At 34.5% G+C, this 19,749-nt stretch overlaps 1 protein-coding gene and 1 pseudogene across 2 annotated transcripts in view; one reads left to right on the top strand and one right to left on the bottom strand.

The window, feature by feature from the left end:
• The window catches only part of CHEK1 (checkpoint kinase 1), a 37,019-nt gene that overhangs the window by 1,625 nt on the left and 15,645 nt on the right, over positions 1-19,749 (top strand). Inside the window, exons 3-11 of one of the 2 annotated variants that reach the window (XM_039872776.1) lie at positions 112-335; positions 1,508-1,572; positions 1,669-1,738; positions 5,885-6,073; positions 8,842-8,946; positions 10,443-10,538; positions 14,932-15,040; positions 15,230-15,407; positions 15,866-15,997. In XM_039872776.1, coding sequence (XP_039728710.1) covers positions 112-335; positions 1,508-1,572; positions 1,669-1,738; positions 5,885-6,073; positions 8,842-8,946; positions 10,443-10,538; positions 14,932-15,040; positions 15,230-15,407; positions 15,866-15,997 — 1,168 coding nt within the window. Of the gene's footprint in view, positions 1-111; positions 336-1,113; positions 1,212-1,507; positions 1,573-1,668; positions 1,739-5,884; positions 6,074-8,841; positions 8,947-10,442; positions 10,539-14,931; positions 15,041-15,229; positions 15,408-15,865; positions 15,998-19,749 lie in introns of those variants that run through there. The other variant, XM_039872777.1, reaches the window with a different exon arrangement.
• On the bottom strand, positions 15,601-15,719 carry LOC120610575 (uncharacterized; annotated as a pseudogene).

Below are 19,749 nucleotides of genomic sequence, written 5' to 3'. Positions count from 1 at the left end.
AAGTAATAAAGGTAAAATAGTTTTGGATGGGTCATGTTTAATCTTTTAAAGTTTTAAAATGAATAGAATTAAAATGTCTAGAATGTTATAACTTTTCCTTTTTTCTTTTAGGGTTCAACTTGCTGTGAATAGAAGAACTGAAGAAGCAGTTGCAGTGAAGATTGTAGACATGAAGCGTGCCATAGACTGTCCAGAAAATATTAAGAAAGAGATCTGTATCAATAAAATGTTAAATCATGAAAATGTAGTGAAATTTTATGGTCACAGGAGAGAAGGCAATATTCAATACCTATTTCTGGAGTATTGTAGTGGGGGAGAACTTTTTGACCGAATAGGTATGGAAAAAATTTAAGATAATTATTCTACTAAACAAGTTTCTAAATTTGTTTTTTAATTTTGGGCTCACCATTCGGTCATTGTCCATTCCAGAACTGCTGATGCAAAAGAGAAATTAGAGTAAACTTTTTTGTTTTTGCAACTTATATTAACTCATGAAGCAAATGTAGAATCATCAAAGAAGAGTTTTTTTCTAAGTTGTATAAATGATTTTGGTTGGTATGCTGTTTTATAGAATTTAAGAATGATAAACTAATCTCATGGTAAAGTATAAGTGCAATGCATTTGTTTGCCTGTACAATTTGTATGTAGACATTCTAGTTACGTGAAATTATTGCATACATTTACAGATCCAAAATAATAGCATGTTATGTTTTTCATCTTTATTTGGTTAAGTGAAATACTTTAGAATTTCCTAGGATTGCTTGATATATATTAAATAAATTCTGTTTCTGCTCTTAAATGTTCTATGTAGATTCAGAGGCTTGATGTTACAGAACACTGAGAAGTACATAAAATATATTCTGTGGGTCTAAATTTATTATTTAAAGCCATTGTAATAACAGTTCAAACATTATTAGAACCTCCAATATGTATCTTAAGAGAGAGTTGACTGTAAAAGAAATCAAGAGTTAATGAGGAAGATTGAGATATGAAAAGATAACTGACAAGAGAACATTTCTTAAAACTTTCCTGAAGGAACTTCACAGGCATTCATGACTTTGTAGTATGAGAGGTTATATGACATATAATCTGTTAAATATTTAGTGAAATCAGCTTAGATGTGCCCAAGCTTCCACTTTGGCAATTACATTTCAGGAGTGAGAAAACTATTGGCATAACATTTTGAAGAAATTGAAAGCTATCAAATAATGGTTAGTATAAGATAAGCAGAGGCTTTTCAAGTTATGGCTTGCATTCTTGATTCGGATGATAGTTTGTTATTTCTCTCTGTAACGATGTTAACTTATTTTGCCACATAACAGATGGGGAAATGTGAGTTATTAAGTGCTATATGTATTAGTGGACACCAGAGTCTTTTAATTGTTAACATAAGATTCTGTTTGTTAAAGTACAATCACAAATGTTTAGCCTTAAAATTGAGAAACAATGCTGTCGATGCCTGATTATATTTATCTGGTAAACTAACTTTCATAATTAATTCTTATAGAGCCAGACATAGGCATGCCTGAACAAGATGCTCAGAGGTTCTTCCATCAACTCATGGCAGGGGTGGTAGGTAAAGTTGTCTCTTTGACTTTTATTTAAAATTAGTATGAATGAAATAAATTACTAAATTCCGGTATGCTTCCTTTCGCTTTTTCTTCTTAGATTTATCTGCATGGTATTGGAATAACTCACAGGGATATTAAGCCAGAAAATCTCCTGTTGGATGAAAGGGGTAAGTTTAGCATTTTGTCACTGCTACCTAAATTATTTTAATACAGCCAGCCATACAAAGCTGTTTGAAGGTTTCTGCATTACTGAAATTACAGGACAAAATATCTAAAAAGTCTAGAAAATTTGGGAGACTTATAGGAAATTTGGGAGATATAGGCTTCACAAGTCTTTAATGATATAGTTGTGGATGAGATAGAAATCTGAGCTAGATACAAGAGTAGTTCATTAGATGAATACTACATATGTATAGTGTTAAACAACTCTTTAATGAATTAATAAAGGAAAGTTTCTGTTAGGATAGCCTGGACTTTAGCTTTGTCTTGTTTGTACTTTTAAATCTATGACTTGGATAAATATGCAAGGAGTTTAGTTATATTTTATGGATGTTATAAAAACTAAGAGGGATAGATAGTGAAAGTGTTAGCTTATAGAATCAGGATCAAAAAAGATGACAGATGTTAGCTGCATGGGGTAGTGATTTTTGTCTGTTTTGTTTAATGCATTAGAATTAGTGCCTGGCAAATAGTAGGTTTTCAAAAATATTTATTGAATGAACAAATTTAGCAGACCAGAGAAGTGAGTCAGATTTAACAAGTTGTCTTCCAGTAAGGAAAAATCTACAGTCCAGTATTTGAATTGAAAAACTAACCAAATAAGTATAGTTGAATGGTGTATCTTTGGTAGCAAAGCAGGTTAAAAAAGACTTTTACTAGGCAGCAAACTTCATAATAGTCACCAATGTAATTTGGTCATTAGATAACTAAGGTCGTGTTATTGAGAATGAGGGAGGTAGCAGTCTAACAGTTCTCTGATGAGGCCACACTGGAAATAATGGGTATCCTGATCCTGGGACAATACTGTAAAAGGCATGTAGAACACTAAAATACTTTTATAAGAGAGTGACCAGGATGATGAAAGGGCTAGAAATTATGTAAAATAAGGAATAATTGAAGGAACTTGGGAAACCTGCTGATTGTTAAATAACAATTCTTCAGAACACTTGGTGAAACTATACAGAAGCAATTTGGATTAGTGTCATGATGATCTCCATTAAAGGGTCTAAAGCTGAATAGATTGCTTTGGAAAATAGTGAGTTTATAACATAAGAGTCAAACACTGGATTATTAATTATCAGAGACATTATAAAGGAAATTTAAACATTGATTGGATAGTTGGACTAAAGTATTTAAGATCTTGTTCAACCTTAAAGTTTAGTGTTTCTGGCAATGTTGTACCCCATGACAAGTAACAATGTACTGTCTTACCAGCCTCCCTCTAACTTCTTTCTGAACTCTATAATTGACTATACACAGGGATAAATTAAGAAACGCTAGCTTATATAAATAATGGAGATGCGAATATGTAGTAATATCTGGAATATGAAAACTTTGTTCCCAAACTTAAAATATTGTTTTTTTCTCTTTATAAAATAAAAGATGATCATAAAATAAGATCAAAAGTGTAAAGAAGAAAGTAAAAAATCGTGGAAACACACCAGTCAGTTACAACCACTGTTTAATGTTTTGGTGAATTATCTTTTAGATATCCTTTTATTGACTCATCTACTAACCTAGCTACGTAAGATCCTCCCTTGGTTATTTAGCCTTCTACAAGTTGCATCCAGCAAAATTTTAGATATTCAGAAAATTAATGTACGGGGAAAAAGGAACTATAGAATTACCTGTTCATGAAACCTGAAAAACGAGCACAAGCTGGGAGAATTCCTTTTGCTTCTGTTTTTCATTCCATTCCCATTACTCTTTGAATGCTAACAGCCTTGATAGTATTACAGTCAATTTTCCTTTTTCCTCATCTACAAATTAAATCCTTTTTTGATTAAATGCAAGTTTCAAGCTATACGTAATCCTCTGGAAAAGAAGGATTCCATGTCTCTAAATATGAAAGGCAGTATAGCACTGTTAAGGGCTTGAGCCTTAGAGTCATTTGAACCTACGTTTAATCTAGGCTGCTTCATAGTAGGCGTGTGGCCTCGGGTAAGTTGCTTAACTTCTTTCTGTCTCTCTTTCCTCATCCATAAAATGGAAATAGTAAGAGAATCTACTTGAGTTGTGAGTATGAAGGAGATTTATATAAACACCTGTGTACCCACCTGCCTTAAAAAATAAAACATTACACATATATGCACTGCTCACAGCAGTGGTGTTTATAATAGCAAAAACTAGAAACAACCCTAAATGTCTATCAACAAGAGAACAGATAATTATGAAATGGATGATTTATAGCTATAAGTAAGGACATGGATGAATTTCTGGAATATGATATAGAGCAAAAAAAGAAGGTTGCAAAAGAATTCATATAAGAATTCTATTTATATGAAGTTTAAACCAAATATATTGTTTAGAGATACAAACATGGGGGGGAAATCACAAAAGAAGGGACATAATAAAACTTAGAATGGTGGTTATTTCTGAGAAGGGAATGAAGAGAATATATTTAGAGAGGTATTTATAGGAGATTTCAAAGGAAATAGAATGTTCTTAACTGGGTGTTGGATGGGTGGATGTTCATTGTATTGTTCTTCATATCTTGCATATTATTTAAACTTTGTTTTTATTCAATAATAATAATCTTTAAAAAAAGAAATAAAACATTATCAGTATAGTTGAAGTCCTTTTGTGTATTCCCTCACAAATGTATTTCCCTTTCTTTTTCTCAGAAGTAACCACTGTCCTCAATTTAAAATTTGTTACATGCAGTTCTCTAATCTGAGTATTATGTTGAAGACATTATGAAACAACAAAATCCAAAGAATACTATGGTCATCTATTAATATGTTCATTGATTACTACTTATAAATAACTTAAAACTCTTAATCTCAGTGGTTTGTCAAGATCGTGTCACATATAGATATTAAAAGGCTAATTATAGTAGCTACCGTCAAATACAGGTAAACATTATCAATGGCTTACATATTATATTGTGCAGATGTGATTGATTTTTTAAGAATTAATTTCTTCTTTTGGGACAGTTAAGTTGCTCAGTGATGACTTTTATAAATTTGTGCACAGACTCAATATAAAAATTTGATCATGTTATAATATTTGTTATGACACTTGCCTTTTTTTTTTTTAACTTATATCTGCTTCCGTGTTGGTACATATAGATATACCTTTTTTTAAACAATAACCTACATAGTTTCATTGTGTAAATGCATTATAAGATTTAATCATTTCTTTATTAATGGACATTTAAGTTATTTACAAGTAATATTGCTATGAATATCCTTATGTTTGTGAATTTGTCGGAGTATATCTGTGGCTGTGGTCCTAGAAGTAGAAATTGCTAGTTCAAAGAGTGTGTGAATATTTCAAGTTTTGGCATTTTTTGCCATATTGCCCTCTAAAAAGGTTGATAATAGGGAATCTTCCTTATTAACTAAGACCAAGTTAGATTCCCTTGCTATAAGAACTTGTAATGCTCTGTATTTTTATAACCTTCACAACAGTTGTCTGTTGTTAGTCTTTTTCCATAATTTATCCACCTACATTGGCTAGCACAGTATCACTCAGTTACAGTAGACTTTCGCCAAGTATAAGTTAGTTGAAAGCTCTGCCTGCAATTTGTTCATGTTGAAGGTAGGAAGTTAGAGTGGAAATTTGCTTTTCTGGTTTATTTCTTTGACAAGTTTCTTCCTCCTTTTCTAAAGTTAGCCACTTTGACAAGAAGTTCTGGTGGTGTGTGGACTTTAGTTTTATTGTCTTTACATATTTTCTTCCTGCCAACAGGATTTGTTTGCTGCTGGGAAAGCTGTAGCTAATATATTATTGATGTCTCCTTTCTGCCCCCTGCACAACTCAGTGAAGGGCTTGGCTCTTTCAGCCTAAGTTTGGAATGCCCTTTTCCATAAGGGCAGCCCCTTGTGACTTCACTATCTTTCTTTAACCTGTTTAGTGTATTGATGATATTTCTCTGAAATTAATAGAAGTGATGAGGCCTTTTTCTAATTTTAGCTAGATGATAATGTCTTTTATTCTTTAAAAAAAATTTTTTTGGTCATTTTAAAGTAGAGAAGTTCTACAAACCATAAATAACACCAGTGACTTTCTTTTAAAAAACTTGATTTCTTTAAGTATATCTAGTTACAAAACATTTTTAACTAGTATTATCTTTTTTTCCTTTGGGTTAGATAACCTCAAAATCTCTGACTTTGGCTTGGCAACAGTGTTTCGGCATAATAATCGTGAGCGTTTATTGAACAAGATGTGTGGTACTTTACCTTATGTTGCTCCAGAACTTCTAAAGAGGAAAGAATTTCATGCAGAACCAGTTGATGTTTGGTCCTGTGGAATAGTACTTACTGCAATGTTGGCTGGAGGTAAGAGCTTTTTAACCATGATAAACTGACCTGTGGAAAGCCAGATTTGTTATACCAAAATAAATGAAATAAACCAAAGGAATCCATTTTTATAAGATAGCATTTTAATACTAGCTTATTTATAAATAAATTGGAACTTTTAATCCCAAAGATTATATAACTATTAAATGAAATGCCACAATATCTCTTGCTTTTAAGATTCATGTGAATACTTTTGGAAAGTTGGGCAGGAAATGGTTCATGGATCTTTGAGTGCCTCTAAAGGTTTTGTGAGTTGGTATCCTTAGTTTAAAAACCATATTGAGAGGAGAAAAAAAATGGCATAGATTATAGAGGCTCTGTTCATCCCTCTGGCAACGAAATCAAAGTTGTGATGGAAATAAAGAGCAGCAGCGAGGAGAAATCGCCTGGGATCTAGAGGAACAAGCCATACAAGTAGGGAGAAGTCCAAGAAAACACCCTGCAATGGCAGAAGGTAGGACAGGGCGAAGGTGCTGAGCTGCCTATTCCCTAGCAGCTGAGTGAGACGGAGGCTGTGGTAGTGGCAGAAGCCTCTTAAAGGGGCCGAGTCTGCGAGTGGATTTTTGTGGTGACGGACCTGCTCACTCTGAGCACCAGTGCCAATTCAGCTGCGTACAGGGGGTACCAGGGACTCACAGGGAGACATTGTCAAAGGGAAGGCCATGACGAGACTCGCTGGGTACAGAAGTGCCCGTGGTAGTCATTTTCCCTGTTGAGACCTCCCCCACTACCAGTGCACCAATTACAGTGCCGCCATAGCCGTGACGTCATCAGACTGGATAACAGAGGTCGCTCCGCCCAGAGGATTCCCTGAAACTTCGCCTCCCCCAACTCGGGGCTCCACCCAAGCCACATTCAGGTGTATCCTCAGTGAGTCAGGTGCTCCTTGCTGAGACTCACACTGGAAGCAGCCTGGGTTTCTGGTGATGCCTTTTGAGGCAACTATAAGCACAGCATCTGTGGATTGCTTGTTGAATTTTAACAGGTGGCCCGGAGAGGTAGAGAGGTGGAGAGGTAGAGAGGCTTCGGCTAAGTTTGGCCCGCAGCTGAACCCCTCTCAGGACAGTGCCACTGGATGCCTACTTCACAAATCCACACTAAGATTGGGAGACTTAGGAGCTTTGCTTAGTACATAGAAACAGACACAGAAAGGCAATTAAAATGGGAAGACAAAGAAGCAGAAACCATATGAGAGAACAGAACAGAGATCCAAATATAATGGAGTCAAGTAATCTAACAGACGTAGAGTTCAAAACACTGGTTATAAAGATGCTCAATGAACTTTTGGGAAGTGTAGATAAATTCAGTAAGAACTTCAACAAAGAGATAAAAAACATAAAAATGGAAATGGAAGTTATAAAAGGGAAGCAGTCTGAAAAGAAGAACACATTATCTGAAATGAGAAGTCTATTAAATGGAATAAACGAAGGAATAAACAGTGAATAAAGAAAAGGATCAAATGCCCTATCTAGAGGATTGGAAAGCCAATCAGGACACTCAATCAGAACGGCAAGAAAAAAAGATGCCAAGACTATAAAAATAATTTAAGGAGCATATGGGATACTATTAAGGCTCCAAATATTCGTCTGATCAGTGTAACAAGAAAATCTAGATGTTGAACAGCGGTTTGAAGAAATGATGGAAAACTTCTCTAACTTGGTGTAGGAAATGGACATAAAATCCCAGGAAGCTCAGAGAATTCCAAAATTCAGGGATCCAAAGAGGCCCACACCAAGACACATCATAATTAAAATGCCAAAGGTTAAATACAAAAAAAAACAAAGCAAGAGAAAAATAGATTGTTACTTATAAGGGAACACCCATAAGACTGGCAGCTGATTTCTCAAAAGAAACTATGCAGGACCGAAGGGCTTGGCAAAAAATATTTGATAGAATGAAGACCCAGGATCTACAACCAAGAATAATTAATCCAGCAAAGCTGTCATTTGGAGTTGAAGGACAGATAAAGAGCTTTCCAGATAAAAATAAGATGAAGGAATTTATCAACACTAAGCCAGTATTGCAGCAAATGTTGGAGGGACTTCTTTAAGAAGAAAAAACGTATGAATAAAGAAAACGTATGAATAAACGTAGGAATAAAGAATGGTAACAACTACATTCCTATCAATAAGTACTTCAAATGGAAAAGAATTAAGTTCTCCAACCAAAAGATAGAGTGGCTGAAAAGGTAAGAAAACAAGACTCCTACATATGAAAAGGAAGGGGATAGAAAAACATACTGCTTTCATGGACCTAGAAAGTATTTAAGTTAGAGAAAGATAAACACTATATGATTTCACACTTATATGCGGAATCTAAGGAATAAAAAGAACAAACTAATCAAAAACAGACTCACAAATATAGTGGACAGATGGAAATTGTCACTCTGCAGAGGAAGTGCTTGAGGTTGGGGTGGGAGTGAAAGGGTAAAGAAAGCTAGAGTGTGGCTTCCAGTGATTAAATCATGGGAATGGGGAGCCCGGCATAGAGAATGCAGTTAGCATCAATACACTGACTAGGTGGAGGGTCAGGGGAAGGAAGGTGCAATTGGGGGGATCGTTTTATGAACTATATAGATGTCTAACTAATGTACTATATACTTGAAACTAAAAAAATAATTTAAAAAGAAAAAACCATATTGAATTAATTTCGAGGAAATGGATTTGTATTGTTGATTATTTTCACTTAAAATCTTTACCATATAATAATGAGAACACTCAGAAAGCTTACCCTTGTTTCTTTTATAGAATTGCCATGGGACCAGCCCAGTGACAGTTGTCAGGAATATTCCGATTGGAAAGAAAAAAAAACATACCTCAACCCTTGGAAAAAAATTGATTCTGCTCCTCTAGGTAACTGGGTTATCTTGATTGAAAATACTGATTTCTTGGATAATGAATCCTAGTGCTATTTGATTTTTTTTCTTATAGTTTTTTTTAACTTTTAAATGATCATGTAAATAATCCATGAACCTTGCAGATAAGTTTTTAAGTAAATAATTAAAAACAAAAAACCGATTCTGTAATACCAGCACTCAGAAATAGCTTTTGATATTTTGATATGTGCTTCTATACTTTGTCGTGAAAATATGTAACTCTGTTATATATATTTGTTATATATGTATACTATTTATAAGTATTTGTGTTTTTACAAAAAAATAAGATCATACTACACATGCTATTTTGTAACCTGTTTTTTTGTGTGTGTTAATGCTTTGTGAGCTTTTTTCCAGGACTGTAGTTGCAGGTCTACATCATTGTTTTCAAAGGCTGTGAAGGTATTCTGTTATATGGATATGCCTTACTATACTCATCCAATTCACTTTTTTAGAGATTTAGATTTTTTTCTAATTTTTCATTGTTATGAAAGAGATATGATGATCATCCATATAACTTAATCTTCGTACATACCTTTAAAATATTTAATTGAAATAAAACCCCGGAAGTGGAATTGCAGAGTCAAGGATGTATGCAGTTTTTAATTTTTATGGGTAACTGCCAAATTGCTTTTCAGAAAGCCTGTACCATTTTATCACAATCGCATTAATTTACATTTAAAAAATATTTGACTAACCTAATAGGCCTATAAAAAGTATATTTACTGTTTTATGGTTTTATTTTAAATTTGGCATCAGTGGTTATATGTCCATTACATACTTATTAGTTTTTTAAACATAATTTCATTTGATCTTTGCGTTTGTTAAAATATTTTTCAGCAATTTGTCATGTATTTTTATTTTGTTTATGCTATTTGACATGCCAAAGTTTTATATTTTTATTTATTTAAATCTATCATCTTGTCCTTTGTGATTCCTGACTGTATTGTCATATTCGGAAAGGTCTTTTCTACCTCTTAACATTAGATAAAAATTCTCTATATTTTCATTTGTCTTTTTATGACTTAGTTTTTCATTTAAACCTTTCATTAGAAACTGATTTTGATAGTGGGAGATGTATTAATTCTTTATCAAGATAATTAAGATACCTTAGGATGCCGGAAAGTAAATTTTCCTTGTAAAACTGTGAATGAGGACTTGTGAACAATGAAATTTGGTACTGAAAATGGATGAGGGTTTTTGTATTTTTTTTTAATGTTATTTGTGGAGAAACATTTCCATCTAGCTCTATGCTACTTATTTGCAAATAACTGAGAATCAAATCTAGGAAGACTATTTTAAGCAAAAAATAATTGCATGAAAGTAAAGCAATAATTTAGTGGCTTTATTCTTTTTCTTCCCTAGAAATAATATTTGGACATAAGGAGACCAAGAGAGAATGTGTTCTGTACCACAAACTAGGCTTTTCCAATCTTCATGACTTTTGTAAATGTCTTAATGTTTTGTTTTCAGCTCTGTTGCATAAAATCCTAGTTGAGAATCCATCAGTAAGGATTACCATCCCAGACATCAAAAAAGATAGATGGTACAACAAACCACTTAAGAAAGGTAATATCCTTAAAATTACAACTATTTTTTTTTTCTGTGAAAGAAAAGGTACTTGCAAAGTCAGTATGACAAGTCAACAATATAAGATAGCTGTGGTCTCTGCCCTCATTGAGATTATAATGTCTAGTAAAAAAAAAACAATATTAAAAAATAATTTTAAGTTTACTAATAATTATAAAGTCAAAAGTCAGGGTACTGTAGCTTTTTGACAAAATCTGAAGTGACAGAGAAAACTTGTCTTCCTGAGGAAATCACATTAAATCTAAGATTTGAAGAGTAAAGAAGAGCTAGCAAGATGAATACTACCAAGATGAGTGGCAGATTCTGAACATACGAAGCAGGCTTTGGAACATCTTAAAGTTTAGAAAGTAGTGTATTTGAGGAACTTGAAAGAAGGCTGGTGTGGCATGGACCATGGACCAAGTCTGGCTTATTCATCATTGTATCACAAGTGGTTAGCACAATGTATGATACATTGTAGGCACTCAGTAAATGTTTGTTGAGTAAATGAGTGAGCATGTTAGGTAGCTGGTCAGACATGAGCAACAGGGGATCAAAGCCTGGAGACTGCCCAAAGAACACCCTATTGGTAGTTAGAGAATCCCTCCTGCATCCCCAGAGACAAAGGATAGGAAGGCCATAATCTGTAGCTGGTTTAATTCAGCCACAGACACATGCGCAGAAGGTACTACCCTAACCTGCCCACAACCTCAGCCTCATTATACCATCATTATAATACCAAGCTTATGCCTGGAAGTTCATGAATCTAATTTATAACAGACTGACTTCTGTTATAATTAGGCAAAGTGTTATATAACAGCCAAATGTCAATCAAAATGGCCTCATGTGCCAGTCACTTAAGAACGCCTTTGTAACCACCCATCACAGCCCTAATATAACGCAGACCTCTCCCTCCCCCAGAGTTACAGCTCTCTATCTTCCCTGGCTGTAACCCCTGCCCACCCCGCATCTGAGTACATATCCTCATTTCCACGTGGTTAGCCAGTTTTAGGCTGGACCCATCTTCTACCTCAAAACGTGCCTTTAATAAATAATACTTCTTATAATTGTTATGGAGTAGAAATTCATTTCTTCATCAGTGATAAGAGCCGAGGCCTGTGTGTTACTGGAACTCTGATCACTGCAGCGGTAACAAACAGAAGCGGGAGAGGGAGAGAGGTTTGAGATGAGAACAAAGAGGTAGATAGCAACCAAGTTGCGGAAGAGGACCTTGTAAGTCACGTTTAGAATTTGGAGCTTTAACTTAAGGCTATTGGGAAACCTTTGAGAGATTTTAAGCAAGAAAATGACATGATCATATATTTAGTTTTAAAAGATCTTCTGGCTACTTTTTTCAGTAGTTTTTGATGTTTTTGATCCTAGATCTGAGAAGATGGTAGCCTGGACTGAGTTAGTGACAATGGAACTGAAAAGAAGAAATAGATTCAAAAGAAATTTAAGAATTAGAATTGGTAGGACTGGTGGTTGTTTGTATGTGGAAACGAAAGAGAATGAGGAATCACAGGTGTTTCCTTTCTGGTTTGAACAACTGTAAATGGCGATACCATTTACCAGAATATAGCTCAAGAGGAAAAACAGATTTGTGGAGCGGGGGGAGTTTTATTTGATTTTTGGACATGTTGAATTTGAGAAGTTAAGTAAAACTGTCTTTGAGGGTGTGTGTGTGTGTGTGTGTGTGTGTGTGTGTGTGTGTAGCCAACAAGACTAGGCTTGAGGTGTCGATTTAGTGTTTTCTTCAAGTAGATGGTAATTTAAACTGGTAGGTGAAATTGAGGTGTTTTCTTCAAGTAGATGGTAATTTAAACTGGTAGGTGAAATTGAGTGCATGAAGGAATGCCAATGTTAAGTGATGGGTAGAGGCCAGGGAAACAAATAAATATAGCCAGAGAGATGGAAGAATATCAGGAGAATGTGGAGTAAAGGAGGCTAAGAGAAGAAAATGCATGATAGTGGCAGATCCTGTTAAGTGAATTAATAACATAAAGCCTAAAAATTTGTCTAGTAGATTCCATGATATAGCAGTTATTCATGGCCTTGGCAACAACAGTTTTGGTGGGGAGCTGGGAGTAAGTTATAGAGTCCAGTGTAGTGATTGTAGTCTAAAAGAGAGGTAAAGAAGCAGAGTATAGACAGCTCATTCCAGAAGTTTGAGAGAGGACAATAGCTAGAGACAGATGAGGAATTTTTAACTCTTCTCTGAATGTTTCTTTTACTTTTCACCTTATTCTAGTTGAAATCCAACTCTCCGCTAAGGACACTGCTTCCTCTTAATGATAGATATTTTCTTTCCCACAGTCTCATTCCCTTGGCTCTGGGAGCGGGCCAGGCATTCTCTTTGCTCTTCACTGTCATTTTCTCCCTTCTTCCCACATTTCTCCTCCTTCATTTCAAATCTTATATTATCAGACTCTACAACCTGCTATTCCCTCCTTGTTATTATCAACTTCTAAACCCTAAATTAAAATTCCTGCCACATTGTCACTCTCCAACATAACTCCATGTCATTTTTGTCATGGTTCTTGGTGATTTAAATATGCATCTGGATGATTCTTCCAGTATCATCTGGATGACCTCACATTTCCTTGACCTCCTCTCTAGTGATCTTTCTTCAGTCATCCTGCTCCGACCACCAATATATATTTTTTTGGCTTCCTTCTCCTAATATCCAGACTCAAACAATCCTTTGACCCTATCTGGACTTGCAATCCTTTAATTCTATTACCTTTCCCCTAACTCTTATCTGTACCCTTCCTAGTTCCTGAGTTCTATCCTCACAATTTTAAATCCCAAGGTTAGTCACTGTAATACTTCTTTATATTCATCTTCAACTGCCTTGTCCTATACTCTCTTCATTATACTTGCTGGGCAAAACCTAACCCAAATTTAAACCAGTTTTTACTTACTCTACACTTATACCTGCACAGTTCTTTGCAGCTGGAAAAGAATAGAAAAACAATGTTCACTTTAATTTAGGGTTACTAATCTTGAGTGAGCCCTTAATTCTGCTAGGCAGTCACAATGCATTTCCCCACTTCTTTCACAACTCTACTCTCCTAAAACACATTTTTATACTTTTCCTTTTCTCTTCAACTTCTAATACTTCTGCCCATCCTCATTCTGAGTTGGTGTCAGTATTCCTGTTTCACTGGTAAATAGAAACAATCACAAGGCAACTTCCACAAGCTCTCACTGCCATCTCCACCCATCTAACTGCCTCTGCTCATATACTTTGCTTTCTCCCCTGTTGCTATTAATAAATTGTCTGCTCCCGATATAAGCCAACTTTTCTCTTGTGCACTAGATCCAGTTCTCTTTTGCCTACTCAGGGACATTGTCTAGCAGTTGTTCTCTCTTCTGCATCATTAATTTTTCCCTCTCTACTGGATCTTTCTCATCAGTATACCAACACACTGTTTCTCTCATTTTACTGCCTGATACATCATAGGCTTAATAAAATGTTTGAATGAATGGATTGACAAAATGATAGGCTAGACTTAAGCATGTTTAAATAGTTTCAAGACAGATCCAGTTGAAAGGAAGAGGCCGAAAGTCTAAGAGGGAATAAAAGAGTATCTAGATTCCTGGGGAGACAGGAGAGTATGGGCACAAATACAAGAAGAAGGGTGAACATTTGGTGGGAGGAGAGAATGTATAGGAATGCAAGTAAATTGGCAGATTTGGTAGTGCGAGTTGTGGGAGTTTCCAGTGACCTTATTTTCTTTGTGAAATGGGAGATTATATCATATGCTGAGAAATGAGGTGCTGGAGGGTGGTTTGGGAATTTGACAGGAGTGTAGAAATTTTGAAACAGTCATGGAGAAATGGAGAGAACACTCGAGAGAACATAGGACTGACTGTCAGTGTTGAGGATCCAGCTGAAGGTAGTAACCATGAATTATAGTGGCATCATTTTCTGCATGACGATTATTTGTGGTAAAGCTTTTCCAGTGGAGCAAGGAATGTTGGATAGAGCAGATTTCTAATGTTCATTGCCGTTATCATAAATTATTTTTTATTTTTCAAAATTTTGACTCTAGCTAGGTCTCTGTCTTCATAGAACACTGTTCTTTTACCATAAATAGTACCATTAAAATTATGGCGTCATACCCCACACTTGGAACACACTTACAAGTCAGGATTTGTGAAATGTGTAATTCGACTAGTGATTCCTAGTAAGTTCATAATGACCACATTTCTCATAAAATCTTGTACAAAGAGCCACTATTTGTCATTTAAGTATTTTGTGTTAAATGAATTTAGATGTAGTTTTACTTCTTCAGGTTGTCAGCTGAGTTAATTTAAAAATATCTGCATAGAAGACTTGAAAGCATTTGTACTTATGGGTTTTTGTTTTGTTTGTTTTGTTTTTTAGGGGCAAAGCGGCCCCGAATCACTTCAGGTGGTATATCAGAGTCACCTAGTGGATTCTCTAAACATATTCAATCCAATTTGGACTTCTCTCCAGTAAACAGTACTTCTAGGTAGGAATAGTTAATAAAGACCAAGTAGTTGTTTAATGTAATATTTACTGTGGAAAATAATGCATATATGCATATTTTTTTGTTAATAATGAATGCCACTTTTATTGGTGTGAGAATGGTATTGTGATATAAGAAAGACCTGACATTTTATTTAAAGATAAATTTTTTTCCCACATCTTAATGCCTCAGTGAAGAAAATGTGAAGTACTCCAGTTCCCAGCCAGAACCACGGACAGGTCTGTCCTTATGGGACACCAGCCCTTCATATATTGATAAACTGGTACAAGGGATCAGTTTTTCTCAGCCCGCATGTCCAGATCATATGCTTCTGAATAGTCAGTTACTTGGCACCCCGGGATCCTCACAGGTAAGAGAATTTAGCTTTTCAAATAAATAACGGAAGCCCTTTATTTTTTATTGTCTTAAAGTCTTTTTTTAATGTATAAATCTTAATAGTATTAACATTAATTTATACAGATTTTTTTTTTTTAGGCGAGGTAACCCTTGGTTGACCTCACAGATTGCATGGACCTTGTCAGCTTACAGTCCCTTATTTTTTACGACTGTAGCACCTGGTCTTCCTATGTGGTCTCCCATCCAAGTACTAACCAGGCCCGACCCTGCTTAGCTTACAAGATCAGACGGGATCGGGCTTGTTCAGGGTAGCATGGCCGTAGACTATATAGATTTTATTGACAGAATTAGAGGAGACCTTCATGGATAAGAATCTTAAATCACAGAAAACAATTTTCAGATTATATAGCGATGATATAACTGCTTTTGTTAATATCAGATTTATTCTGCTTTTCTTTATTTGACATATAGAACCCCTGGCAGCGCTTGGTCAAAAGAATGACACGATTTTTTACCAAATTGGATGCAGATAAATCTTATCAATGCCTGAAAGAGACTTGCGAGAAATTGGGATATCAATGGAAGAAGAGTTGTATGAATCAGGTATTATTTCATTGATTTTCATTATTTCTTTTCCTGAAGAAAAATTTAAATATTTGATTAAAAAAACTATCATTATCAGTATATTTTAAAAATTTAGTTTAGTTTGAAAAAGAAATAATTAGAATTGAATGAACTTAAGTAGAATGTTTTTTACCTTAAGAAATACTATTTCTTAAAAGATTTCTCTAATTTATTAAAAATATTAAGGCTCAAGTCTGCATTTTCTTAAAAACTGTTTGTAAATTCTAACAGTAACAAACAACTCCCTTCTATGAAAGATGAATACATTAACAATCCCACACTTCCTCCATCTCTTCCATTCCCACTTACCAATTTTTATTTGTTATTATAGCATATTTATAACATTGACATTCTAATGTTTTTAGTCTTTTCAAAAATCTTAATATTATGAAAAGCAAATAGAGGAGAATATTTCCTAATGTTAAAGGAGACTAAAGAGGCCTGATAAATAATGTAATTCATGATCTTTCACTAGCGTTAAAGAAAAACAGCTATAAAGCAGCAATCCCCACCCTTTTTGGCACCAGGGACCAATGCTCCTATGAGAATCTAATGCTTGATGACCTGATTGGAGCTGAGGCAGTGATGCTGGTGCTGGGGAGTGGCTGCAAATACAGATAAAGCTTCGCTCACTTGCCAGCTGCTCACCTCCTGCTCTGTGGCCCCATTCCTAACAGGCCATGGACTGGTAGCGGTCCTCGGACCGGGGGTTGAGGACCCCTGCTATAAAGGAGGTTATTAGAACAATTGGGGAAATTTGAATATGGGTTTTATATTAGGTAACATTTTTGTATTTCAGATTTCTTGGATATGATCATAGTATTGTGTTTTGTAGGAGAATGTCTTTGTTCATACAAGAAACATGTTGAAGCGAAGTATATGCTGTCTGTAACTTAGTTTAAAAGCTAAAAAAAAGCAACCAGCTACATAAAGACAAGTTAACGTACTTATCTAGGTCAATAAGGCCAGTGAAGGATATAGGATTATTTATTGTACAATTCTTTCAGCTTTTCTGTAGTTTTGTAAGGTTTAAAAATTCAAAATTGGGGGTGAATGTTACTATGCAGAAATCTGAGGCCAGCCTTATATTCCCTTTACTTGCTTAGAAAATTAACTTTTTAAAAATGATTTATTGAGATATTTTTAAGATTTATTGAGATAAAATTTACGTAACAGGAAAATTATCACCTTAAACATTTTAAAGTGTACAATTCAGTAGTTTTTAGTATCATCACAAGGTTGTATAACCATCACCATTTAATTCCAGAACATTTTATTGCCCCCAAAATAAACTTTGCAATTCTCATTCCTCCTTCCTTCATTCCCTGGTAGCCACTAATTTTCTTTCTGTCTCTATGGACTACCTGTTCTCGACATTTCATATAAATGGAATCATATGATATGTGGCCCTTTGTGTCTGTCTTCTTTTACTTAGCATAATGTTTTCAAATAGCATTTATCCTTTTTATGATTGAATAATATTCCATCATATGGATAGACTGCATTTTGTTCGTGCATTTATCTGCTCAAGGACATGAGAGTGTTTCTACCATTTGTCTGTTATGAATAGTGCTGCTATGAACATTCTTGTACAGGTTTTTGTGTGAACATATGTGTTTTAGTTTGAAGGGCTATCATAACAAAAACCACAAACTAGGTGGCATAAGCAACAAATTTTCTTACAGTTCTAGAAACTGAAGTCCAAGATCAAGGTGTCTGGCGGGGTTAGTTACCTCTGAGGTCTCTCTCCTTGGCTTTTAGATGGCCACCCTCTTGCTGCCTCCTCATATGGCCTTTCCTCTTGTGCATGCATTCCTGGTATCTGTCTCTCTGAATCCTAATTTTCTTTTCTTACAAAGACACAGTTCAGGTTGTGTTATATCCCACCTAATGGTCTTACTTTAACTTAATTACTTCTTTAAAGGTCCTATCTGCAAATTGAGTCACATTCTAAGGTAGTAGGCAATAGGACTTCAATATACAAATTTTGAGGGGACACAGCTAAGCCCATAACAACGTTTTCAGTTTCTTAGGTATATAGCTACAAATGGAATTGCTAGTGCATATGGTAACTCTATGTTTAACATATTGGGGAGCTGCTAAATGATTTTCCAAAGCAGCTGTACTGTTTTATATTCCCACTAGCAATTTTTCCACACCTTTGCTAACACTTACTATCGTCTGTTTTTTTATTATAGCTTTTCTTGTTTGTGAAGTGTTATTGTGCTTTTGATTTGCATTTCCCTAATGACTAATGATGTTTACCATTTCCTCATATGCTTATTGACCATTTATATATCTTCTTTAGAGAAATATATGTTCAAATTCTTTGACCATATTTTAACTGGGTTGTTTTTCTAATTTTTACTATAGAATTGTAAGAATTCTTTGTATATTCTGGACACTTGACCTTTGTAAGATATCTGATATGTTAATATTTTCTCCCATTATCCCATTTTCACTTTTTGGTGAGTGTCTTATGATCCACAGAATTAAAAAAATTTTTTTGTTGTTGCTTATGCTCTTGATACCAAACTTTAAAACTTGTCTATTCCAAGATCATGAAGATGTACACTTTCGTTTCCTTCTAACTGTCTTACTAGGATGAGCTCTTACATTTAGGTTTTCCATCTATTTTGATGAAAAGACTAATTGTTGAAAAGTCTATTCTTTCTCCATTGGATGGATGGTCTTGGCACTCTGTTGAAAATAAATTGGCCATAGATGTATGGGTTTATTTCGGGATTCTCAATTCTATTCCATTGATCTATATGTCTTCAATTATTCCAGTACCATACTATTTTGATTACTGTAGCTTTGTGGTAAAATTCGAAATTGGAAAATGTGAATCTTTTTAAATTTTTTTTTTTTAAGATTGTTGTGGCTATTTGTGGTCCCTTGCATTTCTGAATTTTAGAGTCAGCTTATCCATTTCTACAAAAAGAAAAAAAGGCCTTTGGAATTTTGTTAGGGATTACATTAAATCTGTAGATTAATTTGGGGAGTATTCCCATTTTAATAATATTGTCTTTCCATTTATTTAATTTCTTTGTAGAATATTTTGTAGTTTTTAGCGTTCAAGTCTTCTACCTTTCTGGGTATTTTTACTACTAAGATTTTATTCTTTTTGATATTATTGTAAATGAAACTTTAAAAAAATTTATTTTCAAAATGTTCACTGCTAGTGTATATATATATGCAACTGATTTTTGTAAATTGAACTTATATCCTGCAAATTTGCTGAGCTCATTTATTAGCTCTAGTAGTTATTTCCGCAGATCATTAGGGTATTCTATATATATAAGATCATGTTATGTATTTGCGAATAGAGATAGTTCTCATTTCAATTTCTGATTTTAGTAATTTGAGTCTTTTCTTAATCTGGCTAAAGTTTTGTTAATTTTGTTTATCTTCTCAAAGAACTAACTTTGGTTTTATTGATTTTTCTGGTTTTCTATTCTAGATTTTATTTATTTCTTTATTATTTCTTTTGGATTTTCCTTGCTCTTTTTTTCCCTAATTTTTTAAGATGGAAGCCTAAGTTATTAGAGAGCATTCTTTTTTAATGTAAATGCTTATAAGTATAAATGTCCCTCTGGGCACTCCTGCTTCCCATCAGTTTTAGTATGTTGAGCTTTCAGTTTTGTTCGTATCAAACTATTTTCTAATTTCCCTTGTGATTTCGTCTTTGACCCACTTGTCAATTTATGTATGTTGTTCAATTTCCACAT

This window comes from Pteropus medius, unplaced genomic scaffold, assembly GCF_902729225.1.
Source record: "Pteropus medius unplaced genomic scaffold, Ma_sr-lr_union100, whole genome shotgun sequence".
NCBI lineage: Eukaryota > Metazoa > Chordata > Mammalia > Chiroptera > Pteropodidae > Pteropus > Pteropus medius.
The sequence above is the reverse complement of the archived record's forward strand: the minus strand, read 5'-3'. Positions and strand labels throughout refer to the sequence as shown.